This window comes from Numida meleagris, chromosome 19 (assembly GCF_002078875.1).
Source record: "Numida meleagris isolate 19003 breed g44 Domestic line chromosome 19, NumMel1.0, whole genome shotgun sequence".
Taxonomy (NCBI): Eukaryota; Metazoa; Chordata; class Aves; order Galliformes; family Numididae; genus Numida; species Numida meleagris.
Genome location: NC_034427.1, coordinates 7632637 through 7653153, shown reverse-complemented (window position 1 = coordinate 7653153; position 20517 = coordinate 7632637). Strand labels below are relative to the sequence as shown.

The 20517-nt window shown below is 53.3% G+C and overlaps 1 protein-coding gene across 5 annotated transcripts in view; it reads left to right on the top strand.

The window, feature by feature from the left end:
* The window catches only part of LAMA5 (laminin subunit alpha 5), an 80425-nt gene that overhangs the window by 54560 nt on the left and 5348 nt on the right, over nt 1-20517 (top strand). For 3 of the 5 annotated variants that reach the window (XM_021416313.1, XM_021416310.1, XM_021416315.1), the window contains exons 24-66: nt 976-1118; nt 1219-1325; nt 1999-2152; nt 2850-3010; nt 3557-3665; nt 4165-4262; nt 4782-4983; nt 5313-5439; nt 5634-5773; nt 6456-6571; nt 6826-7037; nt 7264-7468; nt 7681-7825; nt 8351-8491; nt 8865-9026; nt 9151-9252; nt 9333-9416; nt 9731-9961; nt 10498-10611; nt 10888-11015; nt 11198-11278; nt 11714-11928; nt 12513-12613; nt 12804-12984; nt 13269-13412; nt 13494-13645; nt 13724-13834; nt 14149-14260; nt 15009-15179; nt 15785-15981; nt 16075-16191; nt 16265-16419; nt 16654-16795; nt 17072-17174; nt 17265-17378; nt 17486-17665; nt 18007-18149; nt 18363-18539; nt 18673-18809; nt 19088-19241; nt 19354-19487; nt 19609-19771; nt 20209-20334. In XM_021416313.1, the coding sequence (XP_021271988.1) occupies nt 976-1118; nt 1219-1325; nt 1999-2152; nt 2850-3010; nt 3557-3665; nt 4165-4262; nt 4782-4983; nt 5313-5439; nt 5634-5773; nt 6456-6571; nt 6826-7037; nt 7264-7468; nt 7681-7825; nt 8351-8491; nt 8865-9026; nt 9151-9252; nt 9333-9416; nt 9731-9961; nt 10498-10611; nt 10888-11015; nt 11198-11278; nt 11714-11928; nt 12513-12613; nt 12804-12984; nt 13269-13412; nt 13494-13645; nt 13724-13834; nt 14149-14260; nt 15009-15179; nt 15785-15981; nt 16075-16191; nt 16265-16419; nt 16654-16795; nt 17072-17174; nt 17265-17378; nt 17486-17665; nt 18007-18149; nt 18363-18539; nt 18673-18809; nt 19088-19241; nt 19354-19487; nt 19609-19771; nt 20209-20334 (6191 nt within the window). The remainder of the gene's footprint in view (nt 1-975; nt 1119-1218; nt 1326-1998; nt 2153-2849; nt 3011-3556; nt 3666-4164; nt 4263-4781; nt 4984-5312; nt 5440-5633; nt 5774-6455; nt 6572-6825; nt 7038-7263; nt 7469-7680; nt 7826-8350; nt 8492-8864; nt 9027-9150; nt 9253-9332; nt 9417-9730; nt 9962-10497; nt 10612-10887; nt 11016-11197; nt 11279-11713; nt 11929-12512; nt 12614-12803; nt 12985-13268; nt 13413-13493; nt 13646-13723; nt 13835-14148; nt 14261-15008; nt 15180-15784; nt 15982-16074; nt 16192-16264; nt 16420-16653; nt 16796-17071; nt 17175-17264; nt 17379-17485; nt 17666-18006; nt 18150-18362; nt 18540-18672; nt 18810-19087; nt 19242-19353; nt 19488-19608; nt 19772-20208; nt 20335-20517) is intronic. The other 2 variants (XM_021416312.1, XM_021416314.1) reach the window with 2 other exon arrangements.

Genomic DNA, 20517 nt, shown 5'->3' with positions numbered 1-20517 from the left:
TCATCAAGAAATCTGCCCCATGACCTATTCAGGGAAGTCTCTTCATTCCTCGCATCCTCACCTTTGCTTCCCATCTGTGAAAATGAGAGCTTGGCCCCAGCTGAAGCCTGGTGCGTTGCAGAGCTCACACTCGAGAAGAGGCTGACTCATCCCAGCAGCAGCAAAAGCCCTTGCTTTAGCTTCTGACCCTCTGCAATTTGCCTTGATGTCCATGTGCCATGCTAAGATAGTCAGTGTCTGGCATTCTCCACTTCTTCATGCAGCCATACTCAGTGAATCCCTCTTAACCATGTGCTTAAAAACCCTCCTGAGACCACTAGACAGGCAGACAGTCTGCTTCTAGGTGCTCTGCTGTTTTTTCTTCCAAAGTTAATGCATAGAACAGTTACAGAAATGTGTCAGCTGAGCCAAGGAGCCATTCAGCTGCACTCCTGTCTGTTAAAATTATTATCTAAATCTCAGGCACAGGGAGTCTATGGCTGACAAGAAAGACTGGAGCACAGACTGGGGATCTGAGAGTTTGTGAGAAGACAGTTACCTTGCCTATGGACTTGGGATCAGAATATCTCTAAGGAAAAACGTATCTGGGCAGTTCTTTTTGTCTGTCTCAGAATAAATTCTTCACAAATGAGTTCCTTTTCTAGCGGGAAGGATGCTCTTTGGCATATAATACTCTGCGCTTTGCAGTCTGGGGAAGCAGAGCACACTGTGAGAGCTGTGGATTAGCATTAAGGATTACAGTGGTTTTCATTTTTTTCTCCTGTTAAGCTACTGAGTAGATTCACAGCAGATGTCTCTATTATGGGTCAGTGTGGGATTGTGGTGCATCGGCTACAGCAGCACCAAGAGAGCAGCAGCCCAGGGCTCCCTGCTGTGCCGCAGAGTTGTTCTCCTGAGCGCAGCCTCTCATTTGCAGCCCCAGATTTTCCATCCCCTTCCCAGTGCCTTTACAGCCTCTTGTCCCTCCGACTCCAGGTACAGAGCAGAGCAAGCAGATTGTCTTTGCTCCCAGCACGGAGCCAGCCTTTGTCACCGTCCCCCAGAACAGCTTTGGGGAGCCCTTCGTACTCAACCCCAACACCTGGTCTCTGGTTGTCGAAGCAGAGGGTGTGCTGCTGGTAAGGACCAGCCCTGTGCTCCATCCACCACGAGGAGCTTCAGCAGCTCTGTGGAGGCAAGTGTCCCACATGGAACTAACTCTCCTTTTTCTCTGCCTAGGACTATCTGGTTTTGCTACCCAGCTCGTACTATGAAGCTCCAATACTGCAGCTAAAGGTCACGGAGCCGTGTACATACCAGCCAGCCCCAGAACAAGCCACCCAAAAGTAAGAATCTCCGTATCTTTGTGCCATGTGGGATTCTGTTCTTCTTGGCCTGGAGTTAGGAAGTAGATACAGTGTACATTCTGTGGGGGTCTGGATGCAGTAAAACTGCTTTGTGGAGCTCTTGCCATGGTTGATAAAGTCTGCTGAACGTGCACTGGCCCAGAAAGCCAACACACAGGTCGCCTCATCCATGGCACAGTCAATCTGTGTTTTCTTATGGGCCCTGGACATCTGACATAGTAAGACCATAGCCCTTTCCTGTGCTAGGATGCATTCCCAGTGTCTTATATGTCAGTCAACAGTGCTGGAAAATGGCTATGAGTTAGTGCTTGCTGGACTATTTAAAATGAGTGGGCACAGTCTGGTCAGTGCTTAGAGCATCTCAGTGCATCTGCTTGCACTGCCCAGGACCCCTCTGTCCATGCTGGCAGGAAGGCTGGGTGGGTTCTGGACATCATCCTTTCCCTCCACTCTAGCAGCACTCCCCAGCGTAGAGCACATTGCAAGGGGAGAAGCTTTTTGTTCTGACTGTCCTTGCTGGTCCCGTAACACGTGGTCTCTTGCACCGCAGTAACCAGAGATGCTTCTTTGGGCAGCAGAGTCCTCATGGGTGCCCTTGGCTCTTATAACTGTTATGTAACAACATCTCTTTCCAAATTCTTAATGCTTTTAGCTGCCTCTTGTATAAGTACCTGTCTGTGGATGGCTTCCCTGCTGTGGCAGGGGTGGACGCGGTGTGCAGGCTGGACAACCGGTTACCCAGAGGCTGTCCCACGGAGCAGATCACCCCTTCCCATCCCCGGATGGCGATGTGCAGCGGCAACGATGTGAGTAGCACTTCTGCTTCATCCCTTGCATGGTGGCAGTCCTCTCTGCTTGCACTGCCTGGTGCTTTGCACACACCTGGGCAGGTTGTCAGAAGGATGTTGCACCCAAGTGCACCTCTGTTGCTCCATCAGTGTTGGAGCTGTGTGCTTGCATGCCCTATTGCTCAAGACCAAAAGCAGCGTCTTGCGTGCAGACAGCTTGCATAGACATGCCTGGTACGTGGTAAGAGCTGTCACATCATCCCCTCAGTCCCCTGCAGCCCTGGCTTGTACCCCTGAAGTGTTCCCTGATTGCCTACAGCACGCAGGTAACGGAAGTGAAGATCCTCTGCAGACAGCTGAATGCAGGGAAACAAACCTCAAGGTGTAAAGCTGGAACAAATCACCCCAAGCAAACAAGTAGCATGTGCTTCTGAGTATAGCTCATTCTGCCCTGATTCATTCAGCAGCAACTGCTGCACAGGGACAAGGGGAGATTGATTTGAGGACCAGAGCTGTGAACACCTTTTAATTCACAATCACTTGAAATGCCACAAATGAGTGCCATTGTGTCTCTTTTCCCGTGAGGGATGCAAACAGCAGTGGGATGCAAACTCCAGGGTTTGCTGCAGAGGATCTGTAGGACAGGCATCACATGTACTCAATATGGTGGGTGGGACAGGAACCCTCCCTCCAGCTGTCTCTCTCTGTTCTCCAGGTGGAAGTCCAGCTGTCGCTGCCTGTTGCCCAACCTGGAAAATATGTGTTGGTGGTGGAGTATGCCAACCCCAATGCTTTGCATCCAGTGGGCGTTGCCATCAGCTCGCCACACTTAGCCATGCAGCAGGGCACGTTCACCTTCTACCCATGTGTCTACAGGTATGGCCAGCTCCGAGAAAGTTCAGTCCCCCTGTGACCTGGCTAGGGCAGACTTCCTTAGTAGAGCTTTTTCTGCTTTATTGCATAAACAAAGCAGTGCTGCAGCATTGTATATCTAAGCTGCATGCGTGCAAACTCATTCTGTCTGGATATGGATTTTACTGACTGGCTGTCCCTGGGAACTGCATGGCGTCCCTGGCACATTATCGTGCCAACGTAGTCCAGTAATACCTCTGCCAAGTGGCCTATTGCTCCCATTTGCAACTGGGAAATGGGAAAACTTGGGGAATGACCTACAGGCAGGTTTATTGGAGCCACCGGTGAAGGTCAAACCGTGCCCCTTACTGTAGAAGTGTCTGACTTCAGGCTGAAAACTTTGCAGTGGGAAACAAATGTCTGGGGTGTCCTTGGGAAACTTGCCAGAAAAGGCATCAAAAGATTTACAGGGACTTTGTCTGAATGCCTCCAGGACGTATAGCTGGCAAGACAAGAAATGTGTCATGACCCTGCTCAAGGCTGGCCTCAAAATCTATGTTTGTTTCGCAGTTTCCTTTGTCGAGGGGTTGCTGTGGATTCCCAGAGCCGCTTGGCAACTTTTGAACTTACCTCAGAGGCCACGATTCGGTTCATCGCCGACCTGGCTGACTTCTTCCTGGTGAGGCTCCCTGTGAGGGTTGCTGTTTTCAGGTTACGAGGAGGAGAGATGGGGGCAGTACCTGGCTGGTGGAAGGGCTTTCTGGCTCTGGTTGGGCTGGGTGCTTGATCTCCATCCGTGTCATGTGCAGTCCAAGGTGGAGAGCGTGCTCAGCAGCGTGTTGTAAAATAGATCACGGGACTTGGATTTGGGAGAAGATGCTGACAGGAAGCTGCTCTTTGTGAAAGGAGTTCTGCAGCAGCGTGACAGTGCTTCTTCCCACTTTACCTGGAGGCAATCATGGTTGCTTAGATAGAGATAGAAGTGTCCCGTAAATACATGGAGCTCCTAAACACCCTAAGGCTTGCACCAGGGAAGAAGGGGCAGGAAACAAGTGTGGCCTGCTGTGTGTTAACCAGAGTCTGATGAGGGGATGTTTGCACTGATGGTGAGCTCGGAAGCCACTGTAGGCTCCCAGAGGCTGTTGTGTAACCGAGTGTCTCCTTTCCATGCACGGCAGCACAAAGTGTACCTTGTTCCTGCTGAGCAGTTCACCATGGAGTTTGTCGAGCCGAAGGTGCATTGCATCAGCGTCCATGGCATGTTCTTGTCCAATAGGTAAGAGAGTCTCATGTCCCTCAGGATTTTAGTGTGAATGTGGCTGTAACTCAAAACAGTTGCTTGCCCCACTTCCCTCAGCTTTGCAGCCTCTTAAGTTTTTGACCCAGCTGAAAGAAATCAGTGGCGTAGGAGGCCGAGGTGAAGCACCTTGCCCACATCCACCAAGCATGTGGTGCTGGAAGCCAAGCTGCTGGCCGTGGCCCTGGGCTCCACGCTGCCTCCTGTGGCAGGTACTGAGCTGTCACCATGAATAAGCTTTCCTGTTCTTGCTCGCATACAGCAAGAGGCACTTGCTGTATCCAAATTCTTGACATTGTTCTGAATAAATGTATGCACAGGAATTAGTCTTTGCAAGATTTTTGTCCTTGCTGCTAAACCTGTGTCACAGAGCTGCAGGTCCCACTAAGAATCTCTCCCTCATCAGTCATCCATCATCTGCCATGTGTTACAGGGTGTGCTTTTCCTGCCAGGATCCCCAAAGCCTCTCTCTTTACATTCCATTGTCTCCTCTTGCAGCAGCTCCTGCATTCCCTCAAGGTTCCTGAAGCTTTCCCAGTCGATCGTTTTGGAGGGGGCCCAGGCTCTGCCCCTCGCCCCTGATGTCCCCCTGGCTCAGGCTGTCCATGTGGCTCCAGCTGGGATCCCACTGGAGCCTGCACCTCGGCCTCCCACAGCAATGGACTCCACCACAGAGCTCATCCTCCTGCAGCCACCACAGGTAGCAGCATTGGTGTGGGGTGGGCTGGGTTTTTCCTTCTTTATTCTGTAGCTTTAACAATTTAGCAATTAGCAGTCTTGGAATTTAGTTGGGACTTTAGCCTTGTTCCTGAAGCTGTAATTCCCCTGGGCTCCCCTGTCGTACCTCCATCCTAGCCTGCTTGGTTCTCTGGGCTCCCAGGAGCAGCTTTGCAGGTGGTGCCATTAAGAGGGGAGAGCGGAGAGCTGGGAGGTGGATTCACCGAAAGTCTGACTGATACTGGACAGTTGGGCAGTGGGAGCAGAAATCATAGATGTGTTTTTTGACTCTGTTCTTGTGTTTGGGGCCAGGCTGCTGTTGTGTTTAACAGCCGGATTCAGAACCTGGGGCGCTACGCTTTCATTCTGCACTACTACCAGCCCAACCATCCCACCTTCCCCGTGGAAGTGCTGATCAATGGTGGGCGCATCTGGCAAGGTGAGATGGGCAGGGCTCCAGGGAAAGCTGCTGGTGGGCAGGAGCCCTCAAAGAGGGGTCCCAGAAAGTTTTTCATGCCAAAGGTTCTCCAATTGCAAACGTGAAGAAAGACTGACTCGTCTCTTTGAAACCAGGAGGGTGTGACGGGGACTACAAGGGAAATGTGGGACCAATGGGTTTGTTGTTTTTTTCAGGTCAGACCAATGCTACTTTCTGCCCACATGGCTATGGGTGCCGGAGCCTGGTAGTTGCTGAGGACCAGATTGTCCTGGATGTTACTGACAATGATCTGATGGTAGTTGTTCGAGTGCCGGAGGGCAAGCAGCTGTGGTTGGTGAGCATTTCTCTGGGCAGCTCCTGGGGCATGCTGGACCAGGCTCCAGCCACATGGCTCCAGCAGGGCTGGACTTTGTCCTTAGGTAGTTTTGTGGCTGTGTCACCATAAGAACGTTTCCTACCATCACACAGTTCCTGAACCAGCTTAGAAAGTTTCAGTCTTCAGCATTAGTGTTGTAGAACTGAGGGGCAGGATCCACAGAAGCAGGACCTGTATATGACAGTTATCCTTCACTGTGTGGTTTTGACACCAAAGCGAGTGTGGATCGCTTGGCTGCATTGACCAAAATCTGGGTAAATAGCTGAAAGGCAGAACAGGAACCCAGGTGTCTTCATGTTTGGGAGTTTAAGATGACAGTAGGTGCCTGCTCTGTGCTGAAGCACAGCCAGTGCTCCCCTTTTAGGGTATTCTGCCATTTTTACTTTTTTTATGCCAGTGCATTTGAGTCACTCCTCATGTGGAGCATTAGAGCAGAGGGAACCTTATGGACTGACTGCAACAGAGAGGTGGCCCCTGGTCTTTCCAGTACTCAGGCTCCTTTGTGTGTTATATTATGTCCTGCGAGGGATGAGCAGATGAGAAATTAAGGGTGTAATTGGACTTTTCAGTGAGCTCCTTTTGGATTGCATCTGTCAGCTGAGCTAAAGAGCCTGCCTCACCCATCTTGTCCTTGCTGCAGGATTACATCCTCGTGGTGCCAGAGGACAGCTACAGCTCTCAGTACCTTCAGGAGGAACCCCTGGACAAGTCCTATGACTTCATCAGCAGCTGTGGCATTAACAGCTTCTACATCAAGTGAGGCGCTTGGCTTTGGATGGCTGCTGTGCTGTACGGGGGCTGCACGCTCCTTGGGGAGCAAAAACATGTTCCCTTTGTAGGGGTTGTGGGGAGGGCTCTGTTTAATGCTTTCCTTATGTAGTGACCAAACCTGTGGGTGTTTGGGGATGCTCTCCATCCCACCAATTTAGCACGTGTTGATGTAAGAGATCCTGCTGGATTTTGGGGTGGTGGGGAGGCTGCATGACGATTCCTCCTGCCTTCCTCTGCAGTCCCAGCACATCGTCGAGGTTTTGCCGCGACTCCGCCATCTCACTGTCCCTCTTCTACAACAACGGGGCGCAGCCCTGCCAGTGCCACGAGGCAGGAGCACGGGGCAGCCAGTGCGAGCCCTTCGGTGGGCAGTGTCCCTGCAAGTCCAATGTCATCGGGCGAGAGTGTTCCCGCTGTGCCACCGGCTACTGGGGCTTCCCCAACTGCAGGCGTAAGTTGTCCTGTCTCCTGCCCCGCTTTCTGCAGCGCTGTCTACTTGGCCTCTTTTGGGGCAAAGACAAAATTGGAAACGGTTGCATTTTCCAGCCCTGAAATAGCTTCAGGAAAGCAGCCCAGCTCCCTACAGAGCTTCTGAGCTCTGCCTCTATTGCCCTGTGCCTTCCTTGGGCTGCCTGGCTCTTGCTCTTCCCAACACACCTCCTTTCTGCCTCTTGCAGCCTGTGACTGTGGGACGCGTCTTTGCGACGAGGTGACGGGGCAGTGCATCTGCCCTCCGCACACCTTGAAACCGGAATGTGTTGTCTGCGAGCCCCAGACCTTCGGTTGCCATCCCCTTGTCGGCTGCGAGGACTGCAATTGCTCTCAGCCTGGAGTGCAGGAGCTGACGGAGCTTGGCTGCGACGTGGACAGCGGGCAGTGCAAGTGAGGAAGCCTTGTCCCTGTGCAGGGCACAGCTGGCAGTATCTCTGGTTGCTGCTGGAGAGATGGGAAACACTGGACGGGTGCAGGGAGGAAACGTGCAGGATAGGGAAATCCTTGTCAGCACCATGCACCTGCCAGCATGGATGAAGCTTTGCAAATGGAGCAGCATAAGACATAGGTTTCTAATGCTGCGTGTCTTGCATCCCGCCCAGGTGCAAGCCCAATGTAATTGGGCGACAGTGTGACCTCTGTGCCCCTGGCTACTACCACTACCCCAGCTGCCGGCAGTGTGACTGCCATCCAGATGGCACTGAAGCGAGCGTGTGCGACCCAGTGACGGGGCAGTGTCACTGCAAGGTCAGTCCTCCAGTACCTTCATGTGATGCATTTCTGCTTGGCTCGAGTCTCCTTGCCCTGGCTGTAGAGCTGATTTAGCCTTGGGGCTGTGGGTGTTTGATGCCTGCTGGGTTGTGGAGTTCAGAACACCCTGACAGGCTTCTCCTCATCTTTCCTGGCTGCCGGGGCTCATTCACCAGGCTGTCCCTGGGCAGTCAGGCAGCCTGAACCCAGCCCTGCTGTCACAGAATGATGCAGGTAAAGCTGTCAGCCCATTGACTCCTACTCCTGTGTGTGCAGAGTAAACCCTACTGCTGCTCAGCTGCTTGCTTCTGCTGCTTTGCAGGATTCACAAGTGCTTAGTCCAAGTGGATTCGATGCTTGTTGGGTGGTGTGCTAGCAAACCTACTTGGGAACTGCTTAATTGTCTTTCAGCATCACAGTGATGAACCTCGTAGGGCTTTGACTGCTCATGGAGCCATCTCTGCCCTCTGCTAAGGCACAGCAAGGAGCCACTGACGCTGTTGAGCTTTGTTTGTCTTCCAGGAAAATGTGGAGGGCCCAAGGTGTGACCAGTGCCGACTGGGGACATTTTCTTTGGATGCCAGCAACCCCAAGGGGTGCACCAAGTGTTTCTGCTTTGGTGCAACCAATCGCTGCCGCAGTGCTGTGAAGTACCGAGCTGAGGTGAGGGACCAGCAGACCAGCTGTGCTCCTGTCTTGGGTCTCCACTGTTCACTACTCTTACCCAGCTGGAAGATACGGTGTGAGGAGTGTTATCCTTGTCCTGCTGTGCCCACCTCCTGCTTTCAGCCCCTTTTCCTCATCTCTGGAATTTCATTGGGTGGAAAGTCACGGATGGCATTTGGGGACTGTGCCAGGCAGGGGTGGTTCTCAGTTTTCCAGTGGCTTCATCAGGGTGTGTGCAACATTGTGACCCTGTTGGCGTCTTTTCAGCTGCACTGAGAATTGCTCTTCTGAAGCATCAGCATCCAAATGCCTTCTGTAGCTCCTCCAGGGCACACAGGGAGAAACATACGTGCTTGGTCTTCACCCACAGTTCATCGACATGAACGGCTGGCTCTTGCTGAGCAGTGACCGCCAGGAGGTGCCGACAACACTGAGCCTGCGGGAGCAGCTGGTCCATGCTGATCTCAGGAACCTCCTGGATGCCTATCAGGAGCTCTACTGGGTTGCACCTAACTCCTACCTTGGGGACCGGGTAAGAGCACAGTGGCAGCTGGAGCAGTAGTCCTGCACGTCCTTGACCCCACTTTTCTGGTTGAGCATGGACAGCTCTGACTCAGGTCGCAGGCAGCAGCTGATGCAACTTGGCTCTTCCTTAGGTTTCTTCCTATGGTGGCCACCTGCGCTATGAGCTTCACTCTGACCCGCGGAGGGGTGATGTCTTCATTCCCATGGAGTCCCGCCCGGATGTGATCCTGAAGGTGCAGCCTGAGCAATTCTGTGCCTCCTGCTAACGTGAGCAGGGTGAGGTGGTGACTGACACCTTCCTTGCTTTTCTCAGGGAAATCAGATGAGCATCATGTTTCTGGAAGGCTCCTACCCTTCCCCAGGGGAGGTACATGAAGGCCAGCTGCAGCTGGTGGAGGTGAGTTAGCACACTGAAATGTACCAAGTGCTCAGATGCTACTGAGAGGAAAAGACCAGCTTGTAGGGAGAAGAGAACATTGCTTTGAGCTCAGTATTTTTTGGATGGTTGTGTGTGGAGCCAGCCAGGAGCTGGATTCAATGATCCTTTCCAACCTGGGATATTCTATCATTTTTGGTGGTGTCTTTTACAGCAGAACTGGCTGTGAAGATCCAAGAACTGCTTTACCTTTGCACAGGGAGCTGAAGGTTTTATGATACCATAAAATAAGGGTTTGTTCTTCTTGCCAGTAATGTCAGATCTTTTCCCTCTAGGGTAACTTCAGGCACACGGAGACACACAACCCTGTATCAAGAGAGGAGCTCATGATGGTGCTGGCAAACCTGGAGCAGCTGCAGATCCGAGCACTCTTCTCCCAGCTCTCATCCTCCGTGTCCCTGCGTCGTGTGGTCCTGGAGATTGCGACGGATACAGCTACAGGCATCCCTGCCAGCAACGTGGAGTTGTGCTTTTGCCCAGCTAACTACCTGGGTGACTCCTGCCAGGTAGGGGCAAGAGGAGACGCTCTGTTCTAGGAGGGGAGCAGTTGAACAGCTGCAGACAGACACCCCTCGTGCTTGGTGCAGGTGGCAGTCTGTGGGGTTTGGATCACTGTGCAGAGCAGTGGTGCACAGCCTGCTTCTAGGCCAACCCCTGTGGGTTTTTGCTTTGGTCACAGCTCAGGTTGTGCCTGAGGAATGAACAGTACCTCCTGAACTCCCCCACACTGACCTGCTCATAGCTTCCCTCCTGCCACAGCACAGCACACCTGGGGGATGTGTGCCAGCTGCACACATCTTGGAAGAGACATTGTGGGGAAATTTATTGAAGACCTAAATCAAGTTCATGCAGTACCTTGGAGGAGATGCTCTGCCTGGCCAGTTATCTCTTCCTGATGAGGAATACACAATCTTTGTTGTTGCTTTTAATCTCTTCTTCAATACAGCCCAGTGGGAATTCTGTCATGGAAACTAAATGGGTCTGTTTGCTTTGCCTGAATGTTTCAGGCTGTTTTTCACATCTCCTTCTCCTCTCTCCTCAGGAATGCGCTCCAGGTTACTACAGGGACACCAAGGGGCTATTTTTGGGAAAATGCATCCCATGTCATTGCAACGGCCACTCAGACCAGTGCCTGCCAGGGTCTGGGATATGCCTTGTAAGTAAACAGTGAGACAGCATGGCATTCAGGAGCTGGAAAGCTGGAGTTTGGAGTCTGTAGCATGGGATTTAAAAAGCTCTTCACATGCAAACTGGTCCAGTAGGATCATGCTTGAATTAGAGCTTTAGCTGCATGTGCCATTTTGGGAGTGTTCCCACTCGGGGTCAGGTGGAAGACAGTTCTGGGAAAGAGGAGGGACTGCAGCATCCAGATACCTGGCTGGGGTATCTCCTGCTGGCAATGCTGAGCTCTCAACGTTCCTTGTCCTTGCAGAACTGCCAGCACAACACAGAGGGAGATCACTGTGAGCAGTGCAAGGATGGCTACGTGAGCAGCCACAATGCTGAAGGGAACCTGCAGTGTGTCGGATGCCCATGTCCTCTTTCCGTTGCCTCCAACAAGTGAGCACCCTTGAATGGGATTGTCCCCACGTCAGGGCGCTGATTTGGCCCTGGGGATGTCCCAGTGCCACCCTTGTCCCTGGCCCCACACCTGCTCCCTAGCAGCCCACACCATGGGGTCAGCGCCTTGGCACCACCTCAGGTGGAAGCTGCACCTTCCCATTCACCCCTTGTTGTTTCAGTTTTGCCATTGGTTGTGTGCACAAGGGCTCCAGCACACAATGCCTCTGCAAGCCTGGCTACGCTGGACCCAACTGTGAGAGGTAAGGAGGATGGCACCTGTGTTTCTTGGGCCATAGCCCCATGCTAGTTCCATGCAGCCACTGCTGTGGCAGAAGAGAAGATGTCCTAGTAGAGACTGCGTAGGCTGGCTTTGCCTTGAGTGTGCTTTGCTCTAGCAGGAATTCTTTCAGTCCCTTTCAGATGCACATACCCCATTGCTGTCTGCACTGCTGATATATTTTGTTACTGTGGTTGTATTGCTTAGCTGTGCTTTGTCTTGGCTTGCAGTCTGTGATAAAGGCATCTTTCTGTGGTATCATAATGCAAAACACAAAGTGCTTTGAAATCCCAGAGGGTTGCATCAGTTGCAGCTATTGGATGCCCTCACTGCTATAATTGCTCAAGACTCAGGGGTGGTGCAGGCTCTGGGATCCCCCAGTGCCCTGGCTGTGCTTTAACTCGCTGTGTTTCTCCAGGTGTGCCCCAGGATACTACGGCAATCCCCTGGTGATTGGCAGCTCGTGCCAGCCCTGCGACTGCAGCGGGAACACGGATCCCAACATGCTGTTCAGCAGCTGCGACTCCCTAACAGGCGCCTGCACGGGGTGCATGCACCACACAGCTGGTGCACGGTGCGAGGTCTGCGCCCCTGGCTTCTACGGGGACGCAGTGGCAGCCAAGAACTGCACACGTGAGTGGGACCAGCAGCAAACACTGGGGGGAGAAGGACAGACTGACCAGGGACATGTCAAGAGTTTTAGCTGGCTTGTGCAGCCTGCATTGGGCTGTGCATTGCATGGATGAATCACGTATTCACTTGCATGCGTGCCAGGACAGGCAGCCTCTGAAGATGATAATAAGAAAGAAAGCAGCTCCAAAAACCTGCCCTCCAGCATCACAACTCCAGAGTCTCTGATCCAGCCCTGTTTGCGAGCTGCCAAGCCACACCTGGGTTGGAACAGGCTTGCTCCAAGTAGTTCCTGCAGCAGCGGTGCTGGCACTCCCTGGGAGTGTGGGTGTGCACAGCCCACTGCCAGCGCTGCTCCTGTCTGTCTGAGGAACAGCCAAACTGCAGCTCACCAAAGGGGAACTGCCCTGGGCAACCATAATGGAAATAAGCTGTCAGCGGGAGCATATCCAAGCAGGGAGAAGCTCTGTATTTGCTGTGATTGTGATAAGACAGGAGAAATGCGATTCCGTGTCAGGAGTGAGGAGGTTTGGGGTGGCTGACAGGTCTTTTCAATTCAGCATATAACTGTGTGTTTTCCCTGGCAGAGTGCAACTGTTCGCCTTGTGGGACTGACTCGTGCCATCCACAAACTGGCCAGTGCTTCTGCAAGGCTGGAGTGACGGGGCAGCACTGCGACCACTGCGAGGTGAGGCCGCCCATGTAGGGCAGGGATGTCTTTGCTTATCATGGGTGCTCAGCTGCAGCCTCAGCAGTGATGCCGTACCCTATGGGAAGCTGCAGCAAACCTCATTTCCCTGCATGTACGCAGCATGAGCTGTGCAGGACAAGGGCAGGTTTGCCCTGAACAGGGCCCGCGCTGATCTGCTTTTCCCTAGGAGGGGTACTACGGCTTCGAGGGATGCTCTGGCTGCCGGAGGTGTGACTGTGATGTCGGTGCCATGGGGAGCAGCTGCCATGCACAGACGGGCCAGTGCCACTGCCTGCCCGGCGTCAGCGGCTCGCGCTGCCACCAGTGTGCCCCGGGCTACTGGGGCTTCAGCGAGAGGGGCTGCAGAAGTGAGTCCTGCTTCCCAGCTGTTGGGTCCCTCACGTGGAGGAGCGGGACAAGGTTTTGGTGGCACGTGTGCTTGTCAAATTGCTAGAGAAGGAAAAGAGCCAACCGTTGTTTGGGGTCCTGTGCGTGTTGCCAGTATGCACAGGGAAACCCCCAGCAGTGCATGCATGTAAATGAGCAGAGATGCAATTGCACAGCTGGAGTAAAGCCACCTATTCCCCTCCCTTCAGCGTGGCAAGAGCACAAAATGATGACACGGGCGTTTCCTTGTTATTGAACTTGGCAGAGTGTGAGTGCAGAGGGGGCTCCTGCGACCCACGCACTGGGGAGTGCACCTGCTCCAACGGGCTGACGGGGAAGCAGTGCGACGCCTGCATGCACGACTACGAGATCCCAGTGGCAAATGGCCCGGACAGCATGAGGTGTGAAGGTGTGTATCCTGCCGTCCTGGGGAAGGAGGCGAGGGAAGCTCTGGCAAAGGGCTTTGCTGACTGTTCCGTTCTCTGGGCAGTGTGTGACAGCTGTGTCCTGCTCCTGCTGGAGGATCTGCAGAGCATCGAGATGTCCTTCCCCTCCATCCGGAGTCAGCTGGTCAACCTCAACGCCAGCTCCATCGCCTGGGCTCGCCTCCATGGTCTCAACAGCACTATGGTGACTGTTGCTGTGCGTGGAAGGTCTGGTGCTGCTTTTTGCCTGTTTGTCCTGGCCTGCTGGCTTGATTTCAGCTTTTTTTTTTTCCAGAACCAACTGCGTGAGTACCACAGAGCCATGAACAAGGTCAGGCAAAGGGCTGATGAGCTGGAGGGTGAGAACACGGACCTCACACACGACTTGAATGCGCTGCAGCACAAAGTAGGATATTTCTCCATCTTCCTCCCATTGCCAGACCAAGAGTTCCCCTTTTATCTAAAATGAGGGCTTTGAAGGCCGTGAGAAACCCTACTCAGCCCAGCACTGGGCTGTGGGTGCAGGGGTGTCTTACATGGCCAAGCTCCATGAGCCACATTGCTCCCTTGGAGGGCTGTTAAACACCCATGACATCAAGATGCGTGGACAAATGTCTGTGTGTACATACAAGCGTGCTTTGAACAGCTCAACTGCAGAAGGGTCGTGTTAGCTTATGTTAACATGAACTTATACTCAGCTAATAGTGCTTTGTGTTTCAGATGATGATGACTCACAGAAAAGCAAACCATTTAGATCAACATACAAGGGAGACTTACCAGAGAGGAGAGCAACTCCTGCTAACTATTCAAAGTATCCAGAAAAGCATTGGAGGTAGGTGAAGTGTCTCTGCTTTCTGGGTTTCTCCTGCTGGGAATGCCACGCTTTCACTTTGCAAACAGCAGAGAGTACTGCATTGCTTAGAAAGGGCCATGGAAAAAAGAATGGGAAATACCAGTGTGATGGAGATCCCCACAGACTTGTGACTATCTGGGTAGATTGGGGGTTATTGAACCTCAGGGGATGTTCCGGTTGGATATTAGGAAAAACTTCTCCAGAAGAATGGTCAGGCACTGGCACAGGCTGCCCAGGTGGGGTCACTGTCCCTGGGGGTGTTGCAGAACCCTGGAGATGTGGCACTGAGGGACGTGGTCAGTGGGCACGGTGGGGTGGGCTGGGGTTGGAATTGGAGATCTTAGAGGTCTTTTCCAACCTTAATGATTCTGTGATTGTGAGTCCCAGCTGTTTGGCTGAACACCATCTTTGGAAAAATATGTCAAAGTGGCACAAATATTATTGAAAAGCATAGAACTGGTCTTTCAGGAGAGATTTAGCAAAACAGAGGGGAATTGGACCTAGGAGAGGAGGCAAAACCACAGGAAGGTGCTTGGGATGTAGCATGTATTCCTGGTAATGGCCCAGGGAACAGAAATGTGTCAATGCCCTTGAGTGATGTCGCAGTCTGGGTGCCCAAGCGCTGCACAGAGGCTGCCTGTGTTTTTGTGAGGGCAAGAGATGGAAGCTCTCTGAGCTGTGAGGGGACTGGGGTGGGGATGCTAATGAGACCTGCATTTCCCTGCAGACCTGGTGCGGCAGATGGCCAGGTTTGGGGCAGCAAACACCAGCACCACCTCCACTGAGGAGTTTCGGCAGAAGATGGCAGAGGTGGAGAGGATGCTGAGGGAGATGAAGGAGCGGAACCTAGGCAGCCAGGAGGAGCTGGCAAAGCGTGAGCACAAGGAGGCTCAAAAATGTGAGTCTGGGTTAGCAGCACAGGGCAGAGCTGTGCTGGCCCTGCTTGGTCTGGTTGTTGGCAGCCTGGGTTGGAGCCCATGCAGGCACTGCACATCGTAGTTATGTTCAGAGGTGTGGCTGTTAAAACAGATACCTCTAAAAAGTTTTACAGTGGTTTCAGGGTTCTCTGTGGCACTCCAATGGGATAATTTATGATTTTCTTTCCCCTTGAAAGTGAATTTTAGATTGTGTTCTGATGGATGACAAAAAATGAGAACATTTAGAACCAGGAGTTACCATTATTATATGAGCATCACGTGTGGATATGAATAAGTCATGCTGTGTTTCTTCTTGTTCATTTCCCCAAGATAGGGCACTACTATTCAGAATAATAAGGGCTTCAGATAGGGGTTCTCCTTCGTATGGAGCCTTTCAGGCATGGTGGGCATCTTTCTGAAAGAGATCCCATCCTTCTCCCTGGAGGTTTGTAGACAATATTGTATGAGACCCTGTGTTGTCTAGGCTGAAAGAGGAAGGGATTCCTGGAAGGTGAGTCCAGAATTAGGCTTTTCCACAGTAGAGCACAGAAAAATGAACACCAGTTCTCATCTCCTCCACCCCCAGTGTTGCACCGAGTGAAGAGCGAGCTTCATGCCCACTGGGAGTCCAACCAGGCACTGGTGAGCAGCATCCAGGACTGGCTGGCGCAGCACAGCTCCCAGCTGATGGATCTCCGTGATGCCCTCAACGAGGCTGTCAACAAAACCAGGCAGACAGAGGACTTGAACAGTCTGAACCGCAACAACCTGGAGGAGAGCCAGGTAGACCTTCACCAGATGAACCCATACCGCCCAGCAGTGAGGGGGAACCTGCCCTGACCCCACTGGCTCCTAACTCCATATCTCTGTGTGTAGCAAAAGAGCCGTGAGCTCCAAAAGCAGTATGGGCTGGTGCAGGAGACCCTGAGGATGGCTGAGGACGCCCTGGCCAGGGTCTCCAACTTCCTACAGAAGATGGAGAGTGCGAAGGAGGTGAGGACAGAGTTGCTTTGACATGGGCGGAGCACACCGGGGCAACTGTTGGGAGTGACACGTGTCCTTGCAGGCATATGAGAAGCTGGCAGCCCTTCTGGATGGGGCAAAGCTGCCTCTGACAGAGCGAGTCAAGAAGTTCTCCCCAGCCAGCAGCAAGATCCCCATTGTGGAGCAGGCTGAGGAGCATGCCCGGCTCCTGGATGAGCTGGCAAGGAACTTGTCCAGGTGAGGCTCATGCCCAGCTCCCTGGTTCTGTCATCCTGCTGGGGTTAGGGACGGGGCACCACAGCCCCAGCACTGCAGCAGATGTTCAGCAGGGTGTTGTCTTCAAGGCTTTAGCTTGGAGAACATTCCTGTACACTTTAGCATGCCCTGAGGAGCCCAGGGTGTTTGTCCTTGGGGACAGGAGCCCAGCCTGTGTGGTCTCTGTGGCCTTGACGGCTTTGTCTTTCAACACAGCATTATCCAGGGCACAAACCAAGATGGCTTTATCCAGAGGGCGATCGATGCCTCCAACGTCTACGCCAGCATCATTGAAGCAGTGAAAAAAGCCGAGCGAGCGGCCCACGACGCCGATGAGGCTGCTGGCGAGGCTTTGACGGTATGTGCTGTGTGAATGGGAGACAGCAAAATTCCCTTAGCAGCCGTGCAGCTTTTTACACCCACACATAGTGGTCTGCTGCCCCTTCCCTCTGAGACTGCAGCACTTGTGCTGGAGAACGGAGCAACTGGTGAGGCCAGGGCTGGGCTTCGGGGGGTTTAGGTCTCCCCATCGCACCCCTGCAGCTGTCCAAATGAGTATTTCTCTGTGTGCTGTCTGGGCCAGGGACTTGAATTCCTCTTCCAGACTCCGAGGCAGCAGATGTTTGTTTTACAGAATGTCATGTCAGAAAATCTCGGGGCCATCTCTAAAGAGCTGAAGAGGAACAGCAGCAACCTTGAGGAGGCTGTGAGGAGAGAGCAGTCAAAACTCAATGGGGGTGAGAGAGGCTTCATCACGGGGTGGTGGCTTTGGGCTGGACAGAGATCCACCATGAAGAATATGTGTTGATCTGTTTTTTTAATTGCAGCTATTAAAGGCACTCTGCAGACAGCAAAGGACAAGCTGGCTGACCTCCGCAGGAAGAAGGAGCAGCTCTTGAGCCAGCTGCAGTCTGTGCAGGATACGCTGGGCAGGGACCAAGGTTTGTCCTGGCTGCTTTCTGCCCCCATCCTCACATCCAGCCTGCGACCCAAGGCTGCTTCCTCCCCTCTCCTGACCATCTCGGGGATTTTCCTCCTATCTTTCCAGAGGACACAAAGGAGACAATCCAGAATGCCAAAGCAGCAGCCACAGAGGCCAACGAGACGGCTGCGAGAGTGGAAGATACCCTGAGCACCATGAAGAGGAATCTGGATGAGTGGAAAGACAAGTATGGAGGCCTTCGAAATGAAGACCTGAACCAGGCAGTCCAAGATGCCAGGAAATCTGGTGAGTGCTGATCCTGCTCTCGGAAGCTGTGCTTTGCAGCTCCAAGTCAGGAGTGCAGGGAAGCGAGGAAGCCAGCACTGGGTGCTTCAAATCCTGCCCCTTTATTTTAAACCTCAGTCTGCAGTTTGTAAATTACCTTTGCCTTTATTGCAGGAGCTTGCATGCGCAGGAGCATTTTCAAAACCCCGTATCAAGGCTGCTGTGCCTGGGGGGATGGTTGTGCAACTGCTCTCAGCTTCCACTGCTTTTGACTTGCATGTCTCAGACCTGCCTGAGCTTCACATCTCCCTCACTAACGCTCAAAAACACTGCTCAAAACCATTGCTTCTCTCTCATTCCAGTGTCCAGCCTGGAAAGCACCATCCCGCTGCTGCTGGGGAAGCTGAGCAGCTTGGAGAACAGAAGGAACAAGAATGCCACTGTGTCAGAGAACATTGTGCGCATCCGGCAGCTCATCACGCAGGCGAGGAATGCTGCCAGCAAGGTGGGCTTGTGGGTGCCCGGGGCGTGGGGTAGATGGGGGCTTACCTGGGAGTGCTATGTGAATGGGAGAGGTATCTAGAATAGCTCTGGGGCTACCAAGCAGGGTTGCTTTCTCATGGGAATACTCCCAAAAGTGCACTTGGAAGAGCTGCCAGGCGCAAGAGGTGGCAGCAGTGGATTTCAGCTCTGTAGAGTTGGATTTCTTTCCCTCCAGGTGAAAGTCCCCATGAAGTTCAATGGCAGCTCGGGCGTGCAGGTCCGGATGCCGAGCAACCTGCAGGATTTGGCAGCCTACACGTCCCTCAAATTCTACATCCAAAACCCTGAGCCCAGGAGCCAGCAGGATGGGGCAGAGGAGGGGCGGTTCGTGCTGTACCTGGGCAGCCGGGAGGTGAGATGGGACAGGACAGCACAGGGGGGAGGAGGGCGGCTGTGGGTAGCTGCTCCCAGCTCTGGTGCACCAGGGAGAGCATTGCTGGGTGCTTTTGCCTGTCCTAAATGTCGGTGTCTCCCTCTGCGTTCAGGCCACTGGAGATTACCTGGGTGTTGTGCTGAAGGACCGCAAAGTGCAGTGGGTCTACAAACTGGGCAGCGAGGAGCCAGCTTCCCTGACCATCGATGAGGAGATTGGAGAGCAGTTCGCCGCCATCAACATCAACAGGTCAGAGATGGGCAGGGTACATCCTGAGGCAGCACACTGGGAGCCTGTCCCCGCAGTGCACGTGGGTAGTGCTGTGCCCAAATGATCAACACTGAGATACCTCAAAGAACTGTCAGGGAAATGGTCTCACCGCATCGTGGAGGGTCTGGGGGCTGCCTTCAGGTTGAAAGATGATGCTTTTTGGCAGAGCTGTGTGGGGAGGCCTTTTGCTCAGGGAGGGCAAGGTTGGCTCCTCTTTGGGCATCTCCACTTGACTTGACCATCCCTCCCTGCCACAGGATCCTGCAGTATGGGCAGATGTCAGTGATAGTGGAAAGGCAGACGGTGCATGAGACCAAGGGAGACAGCGTGGCCAAGGGGGAGCAGGGGCTGCTCAACCTCGACCCACACAACGTGGTCTTCTACGTGGGCGGCTACCCATCCAGCTTCATGGTGAGACGGGTTTCCTAGGAGGTATCAGCAATATCTTTGCAGCTTCTTCGTGGGAGATCCCATGATGATTTCATGACAAAACCAAAATCAAACTGTCTGGTTACGTTCCCAGCCCCCTCCCACTCTGCGTTACCCCAACTACCGTGGATGCCTGGAGCTGGACACGCTGAACGAGGAAGTGGTGAGTCTGTACAACTTCCAGCACACCTTCCAGTTGGATACCACTGCGGAGAAGCCCTGTGCAAGGTAAGGCCCTGCAGCCAGGCAGGGCAGCACCTGTCCCAGGGGCTCAGCCTGACCCTTGTCTGCCCCATACGGGGGGCAATTGGCTTTGGAATGATGCCTCGTGTCTCCTTGTGTGTTTCAGGTCCAAGTCCACAGGAGATCCCTGGCTGACCGATGGCTCCTACTTTGATGGTACTGGTTATGCAGAGATCAAGTTTGAGAGTCAGTTTGGCACAACCAAGCGCTTTGAGCAGGAGATCCGGATTGTCTCCTACAATGGCATCCTCTTCTTTCTGGAGAATCAGGCAGGTGCCACTCCTCTGGGGAGCCTTCACCTCTCAGTCAGTATGATGAGGGCAATCCCAGCCCTACCTGCAGATGTTCCCAGTTCAGGGTTGTGAGGAGAAGATGGCTTTGGTGATGATAGTGTTGTTTGGAGCAGTGCTTCTGCACTATTGTTAAAAGCCACCAGAGGGCTGGACACAGCTCTCACAGCTGGGGCAATCACTTGTCTGGTGCTGGAAGGACTGTCCTGAACTCCAACACCCATGCACAGAGCTGGACCAGGGTTCACCATGGCAGTCAGTGCTGCTAGGAACATTTCCATTGCCCCCAACACAGGGTTGCTGCTCACACATGGATCCCTCGTTGCTGTCACAGTGACAGGTTGAGGCATCAGCAGCAACACCTGCTTCTGCCAGTGCTAAGCCCTGGTGCTGAGCATCGAACCTGCCTCCCACAGGGTCAGTTCCTGTGCCTGGCCATCCGGGATGGGAAGCTGGTGCTTTACTATGACTTCAACACGGGCCTGGAGATGGCAAAGCCCAGCAGCAACTCGTCCTCCATCAGCAGCGCCACAAACAAAGCGGTAAGAGGGGAGCAGGTGCCCAGACAGGGTCTGGCTCTTCATCCAGAATGCCAATTGGGCCTCTGCAGCCTTGTTTTGGGGCAAGGTTTGAAGCCTGCAGGCTCTGGGCCTCCCTTTTGTGTGTTTTTAGCTTGGAGACATGAATTGGACATTTCGTGCTCTGCTCTCTGATGGACCCAGTTG